General features: G+C 40.9%; 1 protein-coding gene across 1 annotated transcript in view; it reads left to right on the forward strand.

Moving 5' to 3' along the window:
- Positions 1-4,922: 4,922 nt before the first annotated feature.
- The window catches only part of spega (striated muscle enriched protein kinase a), a 49,153-nt gene continuing 35,012 nt past the window's right edge, over positions 4,923-19,063 (forward strand). The window contains 2 exon segments of the mRNA XM_032505953.1: positions 4,923-5,303; positions 6,372-6,926. Coding sequence (XP_032361844.1) covers positions 6,545-6,926 — 382 coding nt within the window. The 5' untranslated portion in view covers positions 4,923-5,303; positions 6,372-6,544.

Below are 19,063 nucleotides of genomic sequence, written 5' to 3' on the forward strand. Positions count from 1 at the left end.
TTTTCCTGCAGACTTGTATCTATAGATGGCATAATGAATCTCCACAGAGGTATAGCTGAGAATGGAACAGTGGGGCTAATAAATGATATGAAGTGAATTCTCTCTAGCTCCATACTTACCCCATGTATTGTTTTTGAAGTACATGTGGCACACTTAATACTACCAGTCTTATTGTCTGGACCAAATTATGCAGGTTTTTTAAACCTCTATATATGGGCGCCCGCTCTACCAACTGAGCCATCTGGGCGCCCTTTGACGCTGATAGTCTTAATTGTCAGACTGAAATGAAAAATGAAATCATTTACCAGAAGAGGGCGTTAAAACACTACATCACCAGATGTGTCTTTCATGACAGCAACATACTGCACACAGGCATGTAATACAGGTGTATACTTGAAATGAAATTGCATGTGCATAATTAAGCCTCTTCAGCATGATTTTAACAACTTTAACTCAACATGAACTCTTATCCCATCATAATGTTGATGAAGATAAGAAAGAAAAGTCTCAAATTAGTTCAGTGAAGGAAAACTTGATCAATACTACATCTTTTGCTTGTAATTTCTTCAACATTAATGTAAGTAAAATAGTAAAAAGATGCATAAAGGTCAGGTGCTGTTCTTAGTTGAGGACAGGCTAATTCCTGCAGTTTAATGGGTAAAGAAGTCAGGCTCTAAGAAAAACATGATAAATAAATAAGTGAATAGTTTGAACATTTTCATATTTGCATCCCCCATTTGGTATCACAGGGAGAAAAAACATTTTTAAATAAAAAGTTAACAGCAGAACTGACTTTCACATATACATAAAATAGATTTTACTGGTGCAGATGTGGCAAAACATCAAAAACACAACACAATTGGTTGCACTCTTTTAATAATTCACGCATCATTTTTGATATGCGTTTGGATAAAACCAATGGATAAATTGGATGAAATTAGAGCTGCAAGGATGAACTGATTAGTTGTCAGCTGTTAAACGAATCGCTAAATATTTTGATGATTGATTAGATCGGTTTGATTCATCTTTTATCTTAAGAAAAGTACAAATTCTCTGACTCCAGCTTCTCAAATATGAATATTTTTCTAGCTTTTGCTCTCTTGATGTTGTACACTGGACTTCGGGAAACACAGAGTGATGCTTTTTACTATTTTCCTACATTTTATAGACCAAACAACCCATGTCAACCAAATAAATGTGGACGTCACTGCTGATCCTTGAGGCGCTGTTGTCAGAAGCAGATGTCCTACAGGTTACAGGAAAACATCCTCAGGTATGACATGTTTAACTCTTCAACTGCAAAAGAACGTGCACAGTACAGTACAGTACGGTACAGTACACGGGTGTGTCATTAAATTTACCAATCACTAACAAACATAATCCACAGTAAGGTACTTAGGAAGATCGTCATAGTTAGCAGGTGCTCCCAGAATGTCAGAGTTGGTGGTAACATTGCACGATTGGTTGCCCTTACACCTGAGGGTAAATTCAAAAGAAAAGCAAAGGTCATTGATGTATATTTTTTTACATTAATAACCCGAAAACCCAGCCAATTTGAAGATGTAGGCCTATTCTGCATTGGGAATAAATATGACCAGCCATTTATACTGCTAGCATTATTATTAACATACAGAGATTTACTACATCTATGTTTTATCATTATAGTATAGCACAAATAGTAATGTCAAAAAAAAAAAAAAAAAGATATTCAAGAAAAACAACAATATAGGACAAATTTCCCTTGGTCTCCACTCAAGTCTTTGGTCTTCAGAACCAATACACACATTGCATTCAGGTGTCCCACAGCTGTGGAACTTGCGCAGAAGGTCATTTTCAAAGGCGTGGCGGTGCAGATGGTCATGGCCACACGCCCCAAATTGGCCTTCACAATGTTAAGGGCTCCTGTTTCTGAGGGCGGAAGAGAGATAAAAACAAAATGTTTCATAACACAGACGAGAATGACTTAAGCTAAATAGAAACCTGATTAGATGTACAATGAATTACAATTTTAAAAAATGTTATGCAATCCACACCTATACACCCTTCTTCTTCTTGTAATGTCCAATTTGAAGTCTTAAGCATATCTTCACTATACCTTACCATTGTAATCAATTATATTCAAGCCTTTTTTCCAGTAATTTTTTAATCAAGACATCTTCTAACCAAGACGTTATCATCAACTTCATAGAGGTGTGTGTGTGTGTGTGTGTGTGTGTGTGTGTGTGTGTGTGTGTGTGTGTGTGTGTGTGTGTGTGTGTGTGTGTGTGTGTGTGTGTGTGTGTGTGTGTGTGTGTGTGTGTGTGTGTGTGTGTGTGTGTGTGTGTGTGTGTGTGTGCTGTAGATTGTATTGATTGCATATATAAGTATGACTATATTTATTAAAAAAACATCATGGGGAGAAACAAACATATCCATGCAGCCAGAATTGCAGACACATTCTTACCACACTTTATCGCTGCAGCTTGATCTTCACACACAACAGTTGTACGCACATCTGTAAAAACATCAGGAGATAAGGTCTGGTCTTAGCTTACAAATCCTAAAATCATCCTAACATCTTCAGTGGTATCTGCAGAAAAGCAAAATATTAACAGTGGGTGATTGTAGGAAAGGGAAAGAATGGAACTAAAGTCTGATAGTAAAGAAGGTGGTGAGAGTAAATGGATAGAATACTTACGGCATTGCAGCATGGACAGGCCACAATGTACAATCTAATCGTATTCTTCTGGTTTACGATTGGTAGTTTACAGAATAAAAATAATTACTGAAATAAACAAAACATGGAAGGAAATCATATAAATGATTCTCAACACCAAGTTGCAGCCAGGACTGAAAGATACAAAACATAAAGAAATATAATTGATCCTTTAAATGACCACATAACAACATCATTTGGTCCCATTTTTAAAATAGCACTCTCAGTCAATGACCATCAAAGACATCAGAACAGGTGGCACTCACAGCCGATGATTGCCAATCTCGTGAAAAACATCCTGTCAGCCGTAGCAAGTGATGATTACACAGCAGAAGTCCCAAAATAGGAGCACCCTGAAAACCTACAGTAAACAGCCCTGGGGGTGTACACAGTACAGTACAGTACATACAGAACAGAATTTGATTATGATGATGTTTTGGGAGGCTGTTTTCAAGGTAGAAGATGAGTATAATTAAAAACAGTGAGGTCCAGGACTGGCTGTATTTCTCATACTTGGATAGATGATTTTAAATCCATATAAACTGGAGTCTTCTGTGGTTGGAAGTCTTGTCGCCACAGCTCCTCAAAGTCAAACCTGCCATGAGCGGGATAAAGTCGGGGAGATCTGAAGCATGCCCTTTCAAACTCAGTCATCCATTACCTCAGCTCCACATTGGGGACCCGTTCCCTCAGAGGGGTGTCAGTGGATCAAGGTGCTTTGCTTAAGTTTGACAATTGTTTTTACAGGAAAAATAGGATGTGTGTGTGTGTGTGTGTGTGTGTGTGTGTGGTGTGTATATATATATTCAAACAAATCAACAGTGTAGTACATAAACACATCAGTGTTCATTCCGCGATCACCTGCACGGCCATGGGTGCAGATACATTTTCTATTTAAACGACGTGAGTGCTGGACGGGAAATTGACAACTGCGTAAGGCGACCCTAAGTCTTGCCTGTCTTGCTATGGTGTATGACCCCGTGAGACAAAACTGTCTTCTACAGCCTCACCTTGGTAGCCGAGTGTGGCTGTTGCTCAGCCAGATCTAAGCCTCCCACACAGCTCTTTCTGTTTCCCTTAATGACTCTGTTTCAACCTACATGTGTATAGTTTGGGTGATCATACACCTGATTATGATCTTGCAAAACTGCAAAAGTGTACCAGTAGGAATTGAGACTGTGGGCGCCCGGATAGCTCAGTTAGTAGAGCAGGCACCTGTATATAGAGGTTTACTCCTTGGCGCTGCAGCCGCAGGTTGGACTCTGACCCTTTGCTGCACATCATTCCCCCTCCCTCTCCCCTTTCATGTCTTCAGCTGTCCTGTCAAAGTAAAGGCCTAAAAATCCCCCCCCCCCCCCAAAAAAAAACAACAACAACAAAATTGATGCTGTTTTGAAGGCAAAGAATAGTACCACCAAATATTGATTTAGTTTAGATTATCCTTTTGTTCGCTCACTTTGCATTTTGTAAATTGATAATAAAAGCTATTTTAGTTATATTTTCAAAAGCATTCTTAGTTTACAGTATTTTTTCACACCTGCCTTAAATGTGTGTGTCTATATATACAAAACTTTGTCTAGACGCTTTAAGCAATTATTTGATAAATGACAAACTTTCAACATAATACACAGTAAATGATAGTCGGACTGTGTTGTGGGCGGGACATTAACTCAGACTCAGTGTTGACTGAAACCGAAGCAGAGTACAGACGCAGAGCTGTAGCCGAGCCAAAGTAGCACCCTTTTTAATTCATTAACTTTATTGGTTATCAGGCAAATAAAACCCAGCTACAGATGATCGGTCCATCCCTACCCGACCACTTATATTGCATGGCATTGTTATATCACTGCCCTACAGTTGTATGAATCACTGCCCTTTATTCTTAGACTTTCTTTTTATAGCAACTCCAACTGCCACATGCATGCTGTTTCTTTTCTAACTGTCACACACACACACACACACACACAAGCCCTTTAGATAATGTTATCAAGTGTGTGTGTGTGTGTGTGTGTGTGTGTGTGTGTGTGTGTGTGTGTGTGTGTGTGTGTGTGTGTGTGTGTGCGTGTGCGTGTGCGTGTGTGCGTGTGTGCGTGTGTGCGTCAGTCATACATGGCAGCCCAAGAAATGTGACCTATCCGTGGTGGTGCAGCTGTCGTTCCCAACCTGGGGGAGTTTGGGGCGGTGAAGCAGGGAGATGGGGGAGAGAGAGACAGATAGCATGAGGTGATTAAAGTGCTCAGAAGATAAAAAGGTTAAATTGGATTTTTTTTTTTTTTTTTTTATGTAAGTACTCAAATGTAGTTACTGAAAACACACCAGAGCAGAAGGCCTGAGTGGTTTGACATTTCGGAAAAAGGCTCTCTCTCTGTCTCACCACTCTTTGCCAGGGCGGAATCTGTTGAAAGAAACCATGGCAGGGGCTGCTAATGCTACTTGATCTAGGGTGGACTTACACCTACAGCCTCTGCTCACTAAAGGACACGCAGAGACACGGGCTCTAGCAAATGATTTGAGATGAAATATCTTGCTTCATGGATCTTGTTACCTTAACTTTGACTTTGCAGGGATGTCCAAAGGGATTCCTTTCAGCTTTAGTGGCAAAAGTGAGGTAAGATGCATTTCTTTGTATTATCGGGGGGGCGTCTATTTTAAGATACTCTATGGATCAGCAAATTAGTGGGATATCAGAAATGAGCGTATGCAGCAAATCCATATGCTAATGTATTCTTTGATCATTCATTATGCTATTTATTGCCATTTTGAATAGTTATGAAAAATGACTTAATTATGGAAGTCCCAATACCAAAAACCAAAAAAATGAGGCCCTGTGTGAGCCGCCGTAACTCCTTTTCTTAGGAAAAGGTTGTAAGAGGTAATAGTGGGGAGGAAACGGGAAGCAAATCCCTGCCTTCAGTGTCAAAGTCCTTTGGGCCATCCTACTACCCACATTTGTAAGATTTCTATAACTTATATCACATGCTTTTAAACACCCCTGGCTCCTGTTTTCCATATAAGACCACACACACCAGTAGTGTCTTGAATCGTCACATCCCGGCTACAGTACCATGACTACTTCTGTCTGTATTGCACATTACGCGTGTACTACGGACACAGGTTGATGCGTAAGACAAATATTAGGTCAAGTCTTGCTTTGTTAGAGACTACTCCAACAATGTAATAGCCTACATATATGTTTATTGTATGCACCCAACAACAAGGCAAATCCCCTGTAAGCCTAAACCTCAGTAGTGAACACTAAGTTTTGGGGGACTTGCAGGAGGCCGATAAAGAGGCAGACACATCTTGACTTTCAGCCCACCGTATGGATCAAAATCCCAAAACGTTGGATCCTACACTTTACATAAAGCAACTCAACAATAGCATCTTTAGTGAGGCCTCCTTTTACTGAATGTAGAAGGCCTTCATTTTTAAGGTTTCTGCACAGCAGTGCTGTCATTTTTATGGATAGGAACTTATTATTCACAAAACAACTGCAAAAGGATGCTTCTCCTAAAAATGTAATTGCAAGTTGTTTTAAGCCGTTTGAACGAATTAACACTGATTTGAATTGTATCTGATGAGCACATTCTCCAGCAAACTGTGTCTATATTCAAACTGTGAAATATCTGAACATGACATTGACGTCATTCTGATTGATGCACTCTGGTCATTGCAGTCCCCGGTGCAACAGCCCAGGTCAAGCATCCTCTGCCCTCCCTGTGAGCCCAGAGCTATCTGAAGCAATGGAGTCTTTCAGAAGAGACGTTCAGTAACTGCAGCTCATCTTGATAGCCCAATCAATTGCCAGCTCAAAACTCCAGTCCGTGAAGAAGTTCGAAAGAAATCAAGATGGCAGAAGGCCCTGGATCCAGTCCCAATCTCGACATCCCTTCCAAGAGGCCCAAAATCAGCAAGGACCAGATTGTTCCAGACGCTGAGGTCGCAATGCCAGCACCCACGGCGCCAGTTTTCACCCGCAAACTCCGTAAAGCAGCTGTAGGAACAAGTTGTGACATCCGGCTGAGGGTGTCAGTGGCAGGATTTCCGATACCTTTGCTGACTTGGTACCACAACGACGAGCTCCTCCCTGCATCAGAAGCCCAGGACTCAGGTGGGCTGTGGATACGGGACTGCCGCACGAGCGACGCTGGCTTGTATACATGCGTGGCGACCAACGAGCTGGGGGAGGCAAGCTGCAGTGCTGTCTTGGCCATTATGGACCTTGGTGAAGGTAATCACAAGCAACTGGAACTTACACTGTCTTTACTTACATATAACACCTAATATTTGGCAATAGCTTTTTTTAAGCTCCAAAAGGGTCATCAAATGGACCAATCACTAATTGACACAGGTCTTGCATTTCCTTGTGTACATATAGAATGCCGGTTGATTTAGGACAAACACTGGAACACCCTTTTAATTCTAGATAAAATATTAAAATCTGTTAAACTTATTGCCACTCTCAACACTTTTCTAATTCATATTAGATGCCTTGATACATTATCCCAGTCGGTGAAAGCTCACCCAGACAAAACAATATATCCCAGACTTTGCTTTTGATCATCAGACAGTTTCCATGTCTGCAGATCAGCACCAGGGGATACTTAAAATAAGCTTGTTGATTAAGTAGAGACTTGTTGGGGGGGGGGGGGGGGGGGGGGGGTATCGCCATTCCTTTCTATTAGCTGCACAGCGGAACCTTTGGTGGCTGTTTGTTATGTTTACTGAGCTGAGGAAGTTGGGGTTTGGGCACCTGGCAAGAACATTCCTAATAGGATGTTGTGTCTAATTTAAACCAGGAAACTTGGGAAATTCCCATGAGCCAGTGGAAAGTAACCTTCAAGACTTTAAAACTGAGAAAAATCAGCTGTTACATTCGTAATCACTATTATCAGCTGCTGTATATTAACGTAGTGCGACCAGCACAGTAATGTAATGTAATGTAATAATACGGTTGTCAACATAATGCAAAAAGGTTAGACTGCAAATACATGTTTTTATACTATGGTTTGAAATCAATACATCTGGCCAAAAAGAGTGAAATCCTGCGAATTTCCAGCTTAACAGAGCAATCCCGGAAGTGGAACGTTGTGGATATAGTCTTAAGTTTGGGTAGGTTTAACTTAGGATGAAAACCTTCAAGATTTTAGTTTTGCAGAATTAACTATTTGAAAGCTGTAAGTTTACCAAGTTCAGGGTTTAGAATGGCTGCCGTTGCAGCTCTGTAACCTTTCCGGGACAGTTGGGGGGACAGTTTCGCTGGGGTCGGTCATTCTGTCAGCATACAGTAAATTCACACTGCAAAGCATGCAAGATATTTTTATTTACAAGAGATTATATTTTTCCAAAGTCTCTGTTGGCGCAGTCCTCACAACTCTCCAACTCTAACATATCATTAGCCTTTTCAGTTGCCTTTTTAATGCACTGGACTACAAATAATTTGGAGCAGATTAACCTACCAGTTACTTCAAAAAAGGTAACTGTCTCATGCATTGTTAACATTTCTGGATATGCTTTAGTGTGTTTCACTTTATGCATGATGGATTTAAATGGATTGTCGAATGAATTATTTTCCACTTCATCTTGTCACCTCTGCCTTGCAGAGATAAGGAGAGCGTTTGTCAGTGAAGCTTTTGTGGCTTTTTTAAGATCATCTCTCTTCCATTCCTCAGTAACCAACTCAACCGACTGGATTAGCATACCCCATAGCCCTATATGTCACTTATAGCCTTGCAAGTCATGTGATGTTGGTTGCAGTGCAGGTATACTACAAAAAATACCACTATTAGTACTATACGTTTTTACAAAATTGTGTTGTGTGTGCAATTGTGTTAAGAGAACACAATAACAGAACTTATCCTTAAATCAAGTATCAGTGTCTTTCCAGTTGATCTGTCTCTGTTCTTTCTTTATAATAATAAATAATAATAATACATTTTATTTAACAGCGCCTTTCTGAACACTCAAGGTCGCTTTACAGACAATAAAAGACACATGCAGGGAACAGAAAAGTGTAAGCAGTTATAACAAAACAAATAAAACAAAAATAAAACAAACAAAAAACAGGAACAGTGTATTTACAGATAAGCGAGCTGGAACAGATGGGTTTTTAGTCGAGTTTTGAACAGGGGGAGAGAGATGATATTGCGGAGGTCAGGTGGGAGTGAGTTCCAGAGCTGGGGAGCAGAGCGGCTGAAGGCTCTGTTCCCCATGGTGATATGCATTTTGAAGGTTTCTGAAACCCATTTGGCCCACTTAAAAACAGTAGAAATAATATCATACCATTGTTGCTAAGAAAGATAAGAAAAATAGGATTTCTACAGGTAAAGCCAATACCAGATATTCTTCATTTTCAGATGAAATGAGCAGTTTATGCACAGCTATACCTGCACTGCAGTTGCAGTTGCAGTTGTTATAAACTGCAGTCAAATGGACCCAAACCTCAGATTCAACTGAGGGGTGATTCTCAACTTTATGAAGGGCCTAATAAGCAGACAATGTTTTAAGGAATTGTAGAGCTGGCTCGCCAACTAAGGATATTAACCTCACATTTGGTGGTATAAATACTCCAGGCTAGTTTGCATCATCCATTTGAGTGACAGAGTCTCATGCGTAGAATACAGAATAAAATGTTCAGTGAGGTCATTGTTCCCTTGGCCTGTGGAGAAAGTTGGGCTCACATGTCACCTGCTCTCACACTATTTGCTGGCACACATAGTCCAGCTGGCCCATCACTCAGCACCTCTCTGTCTCAGTCTCCTAGTTTTTGATCTTCTTACTTCAATCCAGCATCAGTTTCTACTTTTTGACCTCTGTTCCTCATTGCCTATTCTGCTTTTTGTTTCTTTCTTTTCATCTGTCATTCACTGTCTCCTCTTTTGTCTCTGTCTGCTCAGTTCAGCTTAATTGAAGTTATGAAGTTCAGATTTATCTAACAACGCTACAAGACAGCACAGATCACATGCATTATTTTTGGATTAAATCTGATTAACACTTGTATTATTTTCTTTCTCTCTATGTCCAGAGCTGTAGACTTGATTTAGACTGTTGTGAGACTTACTTAAGACTTAATCCTTTCAAATCTTCCCCTTTTTGAAATCCTGGACGTAGCATAGCTGTGACATTTTAAATAAGTATTTTACTGCTTGAAAAATTGAGCTGTCTATACAGTGAAATTGTGCAATTTTTTTTTTATTTGGTGCTACTCGGTCGGACTGTAGGTGAGAAGAAGGCAATACAGTAACAGAATTTTGGTTTATATTTGATCACCACTGCCTAGTTTTACAGTTTAATCTGAGTTTGGTCGGAGTTTGCGATCTGGGCACATGGTGGGAAGTTTAACATAGTTAAAGTACACATACTACCAACATCAGTATGATACAAAGTTGGTTGAATATTGGCAAAGTATCCCTTTTAATTTTTTTTTCACCACAATGTTCTCATTTGTATTCATTCTCTGGATCCTAGCTGTCTATCTCTCTGACCTCTGCCTCCCTCCCACATCCCCCCTCCTCTCTCTCACTCCTTGTGGTTATTTATGGCCTGGTATGTGCCGTGCTGAGCAGAGGGCTCGTGCTTTAGTGATGTGTGGATGCCGCCGGCCCCTTCTCCGATTGCACCAGCAGACATCACAGATAATTATAGCATCACCACGGTCAAGACGTGGCAGTGTCACGCTCAATTACGGTCAGGGTGATGAAAGAGAGACTGGGTGTGAGTGGGGTAGTGAATGTTTCATTTGTGTGTTGTCTGTTAGTGTGTATTTTTACACTTGTGTGTGGTTAGTTTTAATGGCTATTCTGGCTGCTTTTGAGCATCGCTCAGTGAGTCATATAGCCAGTCAGTTCTGTCACTTTAAGATATACCCCTGAGAGATCAGACCAACCAGAAACCAGAGTAGTGCTGTGTCACAAGTCTAGACTACCCTATTGACGTCAGTCTCTGGCGTAAAGCTTCTGATAAGCATACTGTTAGGCATCTAAAGGCGAGATAAGCAATTTGATGGAAGCTCCGAGAAAGCAGCATATCGGTCACCTGTGGTATTTTAAGCTTCTTTTAAAATAGGAGATCATTGTCGTGTTGTGACGCAGGAGCATGAACATCCCCGTCATGACTTGCAGTTACTCAGAAGAACACTTGAAAGGTCACCTTTTGAAGTAGTGGTTTCCAACATTTGGGTCAGGAGCCCATAAGGGCTTGCAAGACAAATCTGTGGGGTTGCAATGTGATTTACAGGAATGGAGAGCATAACATTTTCAAAAAGGTTTCAAAAACCTATAGACTTATACATCCTGTGGTCTGGGTTTGCCAGTAGACATTGTTTCATGTTAGGGGTCACATATCGAAACCGATCTGAGATGCTTTTCCAGGTCTATGCTCATGTTTACTTTGTTTTGTGTGACATCACGTTACAACAGTGTGTGATTTAACAGTTTTATTGTATCAGGGAAGTAGGGAACGTTGAGGATGCATCGATGTGAGAAAGAGGGTGAAAAGAGGAGGAGGAAGTTGTTGGGTTAAGCCGGGAGGCAGGAGAGTCCGGGGACTCGTCTTTGGTATTCTGTCACCCAAGCCAATTATGATCCCCAGACCGTAGCTGGAGAAGAGAGGTGTGCAGAGAATTGAAAAACAGAGTGGCAGACAGGAGGGAGGAGAGAAGGGATGACAGAGAGGGATGAGGTGGAAAGGTAAATGGGTTAGGGCAAATCGCAGAAGACCAGTTAACCTGGTATAAATTGGCTTGACAGGAAGTTGTGGTTGAGACATTGCACTGGTCCCAAACCTAGTTATCTTCATTTGGTTGAGCTGATGTTGGAACTAGATCTGTGCAGTGCATGCTGTATGCATATATGCATGTATATGCAGTATTCAAAGGGGTACATGCTTTTGCTATTTTTCACAGGTTCCCACTTTAACCCATTTTCATATGATTTCAGAAAAGCTGTTTGCATTCTTAAGATACTGTTGAGAGAGATTGTTAGGCGTAGATCTGTTCAGTAATGTTAACAGTCTGATTTAGGTTTCGGGATTACAGCAAACTGTTGCATTAGTCTCTAGTCTAAAGCACTTAAAGTAGCACAGTCAACTTGAACTTGTTGTTTTTCAAATGTATCCTGCAATTTAGTTTGGCACTTACATAAAGTTGAAGAAGCATTAAAAAAGAAAAGTCAAATTTGAAGCAGCAGGGGCCAAGATACAAAACATCCAGATTTCTTTTTTTTCTTTTTTTTTTACACCTAGTGTGGGTCAAGCACCCAAAAACACTGGATCCTACATCAGTGATTTTTACACCATATCAATTGGATGACAAATCCTCAGGTCAATCAAATACAGCACTGAAATTCACCATTCCTGTTGGAGAATGCTGTACAGATGCTATCATTTGTTAGAGAAGTCGTCTTCCAGCAGCGTGGACCCCCCCCCCCTGGTATGCTACATCACCTAAAAGTAGACTGACAAGTTGACAGAAAGGGTTCAGTCCTACTCTACAGGACATTCGGCTCATAATAACTTGCCACCAGAATGTGGTAAGCATTTGATATTCTTTTTCATAAGACGGTTGTAGTAAATGCCCATGCCCAGCCATAATCACATTCATTTTTAGATTGCAGTGATGCATGGCGTCGATATGAATACTAGTTTTTCTTAAGTCATGTAATGCTACAGTGTTATTGTCACCTCCAGCTCCAAGGTTTATGAGCACTTTGCTGTCTGAAATAGATCCACTTCTCTTCGACTGGTGTCCCTGTAACTGTCCCATTGTTTCGTAATGTATGTGCAGTCGAACCATATCCTTCATGGTCTATCACACAATGTCTGATTGTACTCGACTTTCAAAACTCCAAGCCGAGTGACCGACAGAGGACAGCGAGGTTGTTCAGTTTCTGTGTAGCAGTGTGTTCATTCTCCTGCTATAAACTGGGGGGGCAGGCTCTTTGAAAGTGGGTGCAAGGGGGAAAGTACAGTACAACTGAAGGGGTTGTACTATGCAAGACTGGAAATAGACTGCTGTGGTTGACAGTCAAAGTTAGGGAGGACTGGGGGAAGACAGGGAGAGGACAAAAAAGACAGACGCAGGCTAAGGAAGATAACGTTTAATGGTCCGGCAGCAATCTTAAGACGGCACATCCTTGTTTGACCAATTACTCATTTCATGCTGCAGAGGAAGCCATTTTCACAACATACTAAGTGAAGATGAAACTGGGGGAAATGATAGGAGTCATTTTGAGCGAGTTTCCTTGTTTTTAAGTGGTGTGTCCCAATGGAAACGACTTGTTGGAAGACTTGCACACAGTGGTGAAGTTCTCCTGGGCAGAAGTAGCCACCTAGTCGGTTTTGAAAGGAACATACAAAAGAAGACAAGAGCTATGTTGCGGAAGGAGCTGCTTGATGCACGGAAAGCTTTGAGGAGCGCTAGGGAAGGTGTGAGTGGGCCGAGAAGCAAAAAGCAGAGAGGTGAGTGGGAGATTTTATCAATACGAAACATGTAGGCCTACTATGAAAGTTTGTTGAGGATCCTTTCAACACGTTGAAGTAAGAGAAGGATTGCACTGTTGCAGGCAATTTATCAAATGCATACTCACCTAAGCGGAAGAGCTGGAATAGAAAGGAAAACAAGGGAATACTCTTGAGGCCACTATTGCTGCTGCTGCTTAATTAGATTCAGTTTGTGACTTCTTTGTCTTGCCTTGTTCTACAAAGCCCCAGCTATGCATGGATAACACCTTTTACTGCAGGCTTGACTTTAAGGTACAACCATCTTGTTTGCAATAGTGCAAGTATGGTGTGTATATGGCTGCCCATAAACACTCACGTCATGTTGTTTTCACTGTAAATTTGAACTGGATCACTTTTGAAATACTTAAAAATGGTAGTGATAATGACCACTGGCCTATCCTTTTTTCTGCAAGCACCAGCCAGGAACCAGCATTTACAATTTACATTTTTCCAGAGGATATCCAATTTTCTCCAACCAGGTCCACACCGTGATCCAAATGTAAACAAAAGGGATCGTCCCACCCCCTAGGTCCCCAGAACAAGAGTTGAAATCCGACTCCCAAAACTGATTGCCGGGTGTATAAATACATGGAGTACCACTAGACGAAGAGTTTGTAAATGCTTTTAAAGTTTTGTTTACATTGGGAATATGTTAAACAGAATTAAAACAGGCCCAACAAGAGCTACAGTATCTTGTAGAAGATGTTTTATTAAAGGAAACTGCAATTATACATCAGAAATGCAAAGTACCTACCATTTATTTGGTCTTTTAACAAATAACTAAAATAAAAAAAATGCATTTAAACTAGGGCTATAAATGTGATATTTAATAGTTTTATATCCTGCAAATGCGCTACAGTTAAGCCTTGAACCCATTTATGTGCTCAGTCAGTGTTGGTTTAGTAGATCATATCATGGCATACATATCATGGCATTCCTGCTCTCACCATTTCTTATCGACCCAGTTCTCTTGTCTGGATTGTGAACGGCTTACATCGGCATACTGGAGCAGGGATAATCTACAGCTGCTTGATGAGTTCACATTCTTTAAATATTCCGTTCAAGTGGATTGAGGATACAGTGCAAATAATTAGGTTTTCTGTTCTCACGACGCAGCTGAGGCAATATGTGGGGTAAAGCCACCGCTGTTTCCCTGGTGTTTGTCTGGCAAAGAGTGTGTTTGTGTTCCATCTCGCTGGTACACAGTCATTCACAGGAGTCCTCTGGGATTTGGTGAGGATTAGGTGGTAGGATCAGGTTGCAGTTTGACTGTCAACATTAGCCACTGTCATTTGGGATTTCCAAACCACCTCACCATATGAACTGCATCAACATACCCCCACTCACCTTTGCCTCTGAAGGGAATTGAGGGAAAATTCAAGAACCAGCTTTATTAAAAATGTTCTCCTTTTTGCTAAATGGCTGCCAAAAGTGGTGCAAATGATCTACTTGGTTAATGCTTTGGTCTTATACTACAAATGTAGTGTGCAGGGACACAACTTCAAATGTATTCAGAGAAAATGTCAGGTTTTCTTCACATTTTGTCTTTTTAATACAGCTCTCACAACATTCAACACAGGAGCTGGCACTGAGAGCAGAAACCACCTGAGTGTTGTGTGAGTGTGATGTGGACAGAAATCTATGGCCTAATGTACAGCCAAGATGTTTTTGTTGGATACCACCGGTAGGGGTAGAAATCATCAGAGACCCCGTGATGCGCTATTATCACAATACTTATGTCACGATACGATATTTTTGTGATTTTGTTTTTAAACACATTGCAATATTCCCCTTATTTTGCGATGTATTACCTTTTACCTTTACTGCATAATCTAGTGGACTGAAAAAGTAATTGATTATATTTTTCTACTTCCAAAAAGTAAATTCTCATGTGCAATTTATATAATATTGATCGATACTTGCATCCATGTATCAATGCAGTATTTCCACAGAAAATCTAGGATTTTGAGCATGGATTTGTATTTTGTCCCTAATTTTAAAACATTGCGTTTCTTTGCCAACATTATACATGAACTATGAAGAACAACTGTGTAACATGGAGTTAATATACTAAATTATATATTCCATTTTCGATGGTCGGGAATGTTGTAGCCTAGAAATATATCATCGTTAGACCCTTAGACCCTATTACCAGGCCGGCGTAGGATAGCTCCCCAAAATCACCAGTTTTTTAAGCTGAGGCATTGACCTATACAGTGAAGTATTAATACAAATAATCTTGGTGTTTATGGATGCTGGCTTTCCAAATTCAATTTGAATATGACTTCATAATGAGGTTTATAAGCAGGTTCATAAGCAGGTTTTTCTTGGAGGATTCTTCAGTGCAGCACTTCACCGTTTCCCAGTCCAGTTCCAAATGTAATGTATTCATACATTATAAAGTTAGGTTTGACAAGTATGCACTGAAAAACTAAAAAAGTGTGATCCCAGTGTGACGTAACAGCCGCGGATTCTGTTTCCCCGTTGCAGTGAGATTATGCTGCTGATAAAGCCGCATGCCTGGAAGGCATCCATCAGGGCCGCTCCACAGAAAGCAGCCTCTGTCACAAAATCAATGGGCTTCCGTGAAGTCTGCTTAGTCTATTGTTGTTTTAAGATGATTAAACTATGGAGTGTTTTGAATTTGCACGTTTCCAAAATGTTTTTTAACGCTCATTCGGTGTTTATGCATTCTCCATCTGTGTTTAGCTCGCAAAAGCCGAATTTTGCAGCCGTCAAGCAGGCTGATACAACAGAGTCAATTACAGAAATGCATGTGTTTTTTTTGCCGAGGCATGTCCCATAAATGTTTGACGTCAATAATGACGATTGACTTATTTCCAAGTCTGTGTAATGTACAACTGCAGGTTTAAGCAGTGCGGAGGACAAAGTGGCCTCCTGAGCACACCAACAAAACCCGATTCATAGTAAGATAAATGACATGCACCAATAAAATCAAATTATCTTTTCTTAATGGCTGATATTTTATGACATTCCAGCCATAGATTGGTTGAAGTGAGTCATTGTGGCTTTTAGTGAGCATAAGAAAACCAACCTCACGAGAGATATTTCCAACAAATAGAAGCCTAGCCACCATCTCTGGCCTCTCATTGGATGCTGGTCATGGAATCTTGTGTTATGATGGGCTTATTGATCCCGAGGCGTTTGAACTGTTACTTGGGGGTGTATCCCATATCACGCATAAAGCACTGGTATTGATTGCTATACTTTCTGTTGGAGCGAATGCCTCTCACTGGTGATTGATGGAGGAGGAGTGCGAGGCGTTCGAGGGTTGAAGAGAGGGAGGTTTGTTAAAATAACAATTGAAAACTGCAATCCAGTACATCCAGGTTTGTCTTTAGAGGATGACTATTTCAATTTGAATCTAGTTTGGGATGTCGTTCGGATAGAACGATTCCACTAGCTGGATAATAATAATCAAATGAATAGAAAAGGAAGAAAAAGAGGTAATGACCAGAATCGAAAACCATTCACTAAGAAACTCCTGATTCATGGCAGGAGTAAATCTCGCATATTGATTCTGTGTTTACAAGGCCATAAACAGTAACATACCTCACTTACCAATGCTGAGAAGCAAATCGTTCAGCGAAGCACGTCTGCAGCCGGGGATAGAAGAGCTGTGCTGATATGTGGACAGGGATCCTGGGTTCTAATTTGGGATGAGATCTGAGTCAGACTATAATTATTTTTGGTTTCATTTGATGGAGGAGGTGTGGGGAGGACAGATGTGTCTGGAAGAACAACTAACGTGTGTCAGAATGTGTTAGAGAGAGAGAGAGAGAGAGAGAGAGAGAGAGGTTTGAAGGAGGAAGAAGGTAGATGGTGGAAAGCATTTGCTCAACAAATCAGACATCCTGTCTTTGATTTACACAGGCCTCTGAAAATAGATTTCTACAGCGATGGTTTAGGGAGACGAAAATACCTGTTGTTTTTATTGTTGGACATTTTTGCTGTAAATTTTCCTCATTTAATAGACCATAATCCATAATGAAAATATAATTTTGAGGTTGAACTGTGGCTGCTGCTTGATGTGTAGCTGAAATAAGAAACATGCATTATGCTGTGATCCAGTAGGGGGAACATGTTTGCTCTTTTAGTCCAAATAGCCCTCGGCTGTGGTAACCTAACCCTATCACTGGTTAAAGCTCACAGACATGGAATATAGATACATAATTGATGGCTTATGGCTTTTGCTGAGGGCTACCACCTTCCTAATAGAGGAAAACAAATAAAACAAGAGAACAGACTGAGACGTAGAGGGTGAAAGAACGATGTCAGGATTTGGATTTGTTTGTAGTCAGGTTGTACATATTTATTAGAAAACTGAAATATTACACTTCCCCCTCCCCCCCTTTAATGTCTAGCCACTTTAACCCCCTTCCCTATGATCTATTCCCCTTCCTCTAGCTTACTGTTTCTCCCGTGCTTTGCCTCCACCCTCATGAATCATTCCCCACCAACCTTGTGTCTTGCTCTCGCCTCCACTCTCTGCTCTCTATCTCCCCTCTTTGTCTATCTTCTTCTTCTCTCTCTGACTCTTTCTTTGTCTCAGTCTTGCGCTTTGTCGCTCTCGTCTTTCACTCGTGATGCTCGGGAAAAATAGTCAACATGCTCTGTTGAGGCCAGTGGTTTTCTTCCCCATTTTTTCCACCTCCTCCTCTTCTTCTTACTCACCATTCTCATCACTGCAATCAAGACCAACACACCCTTCATGCTCAGACTGCCAACCCCCACCCCCTCTTGTGCTGAGTGTGCTCTCGATTGAGGCAGAACGGGCAGAGGGGTGGGGGGGAGTTGGACAAACCAGCTGAGAATTGCCCCTCTGAAGGCAACGTCTACGTCAGAGAGGGACGCTGTTCACATCAGCGGATACACACTCCGACACAAAGACACCTGGCTCCGGCTTATTTGCATCCTCTCGCTTTCTCCCCATCTTGCTGCCAGACTGGAGAGTAAACACACCCACGCACACACGGCAGCTCAATTCCGTTTTGAATCTTGATTATTATTATTTTATGCCGCACCCTGGGCATATTTGGTTTGGTTAAATTGGTTTTGGGGTTTTTGCGAGCTCATGCCACAGGTAATTTTGCACGCTTGACAGGAAGCACTACTGGAAAACATGAAGAAAATCTGGTCCAAGAAGAGATTTCAGGTGAGTTTGCTTCTTTTATGGAAAATAACTGCATTTCATGATTGTGTTATTAATCTATATCTGGGTTGTTTTTTTTCCATAGATATTAGTAGATTTCTTAAATATTGGGATGTCATGCCACACCCTTTACCTGATAATGAGATGCAAATGTGTCAGTTTGTAACATAACTGTGATAAAAGAAACATTTTAAGAATGTTGTGTAGGGCATGCATTGATTACAACCTAGCACCACTAGTGTAGGCATTTATGTCAGTTGGGGGGGAAAGCTAAAAGAGCAAAAGTATGGATAGGAGAAGTGATGCTTGCATTATTCCACATTCTATTATCGGTTGTCAGGACAACGCAACAAAGAAAGTCATTTCAGGAAACAGGTTGCCAGGTAAAAAAAGACATGCATTTCAGGACAGTATAAGCAATGAATATCATGTTTTAGAACCCTCACATTGGAACACTTAAAGTGGCAAAATAATCCACTTTCCATCTTCAAACCGCCCAAATTTCTGCTCCATATTCGATGTTGTCAAATGTGTATCGTGCGCTTGAAGTCGTGAAAGTGTAATTCTTATAGCAGGCTTTACCAAATGGAAGCAGATGAAAAGTGTGTCAGTAGGCTACACTCCATGGAGACATGAGAATCAGGGCAGCCAGTCCGAATGGCTACGAAGTGAGCAAAGCAGAGGGTAAAGCTGATTTT

The sequence above is a fragment of the Etheostoma spectabile genome, chromosome 24 (genome assembly GCF_008692095.1).
Source record: "Etheostoma spectabile isolate EspeVRDwgs_2016 chromosome 24, UIUC_Espe_1.0, whole genome shotgun sequence".
NCBI lineage: Eukaryota > Metazoa > Chordata > Actinopteri > Perciformes > Percidae > Etheostoma > Etheostoma spectabile.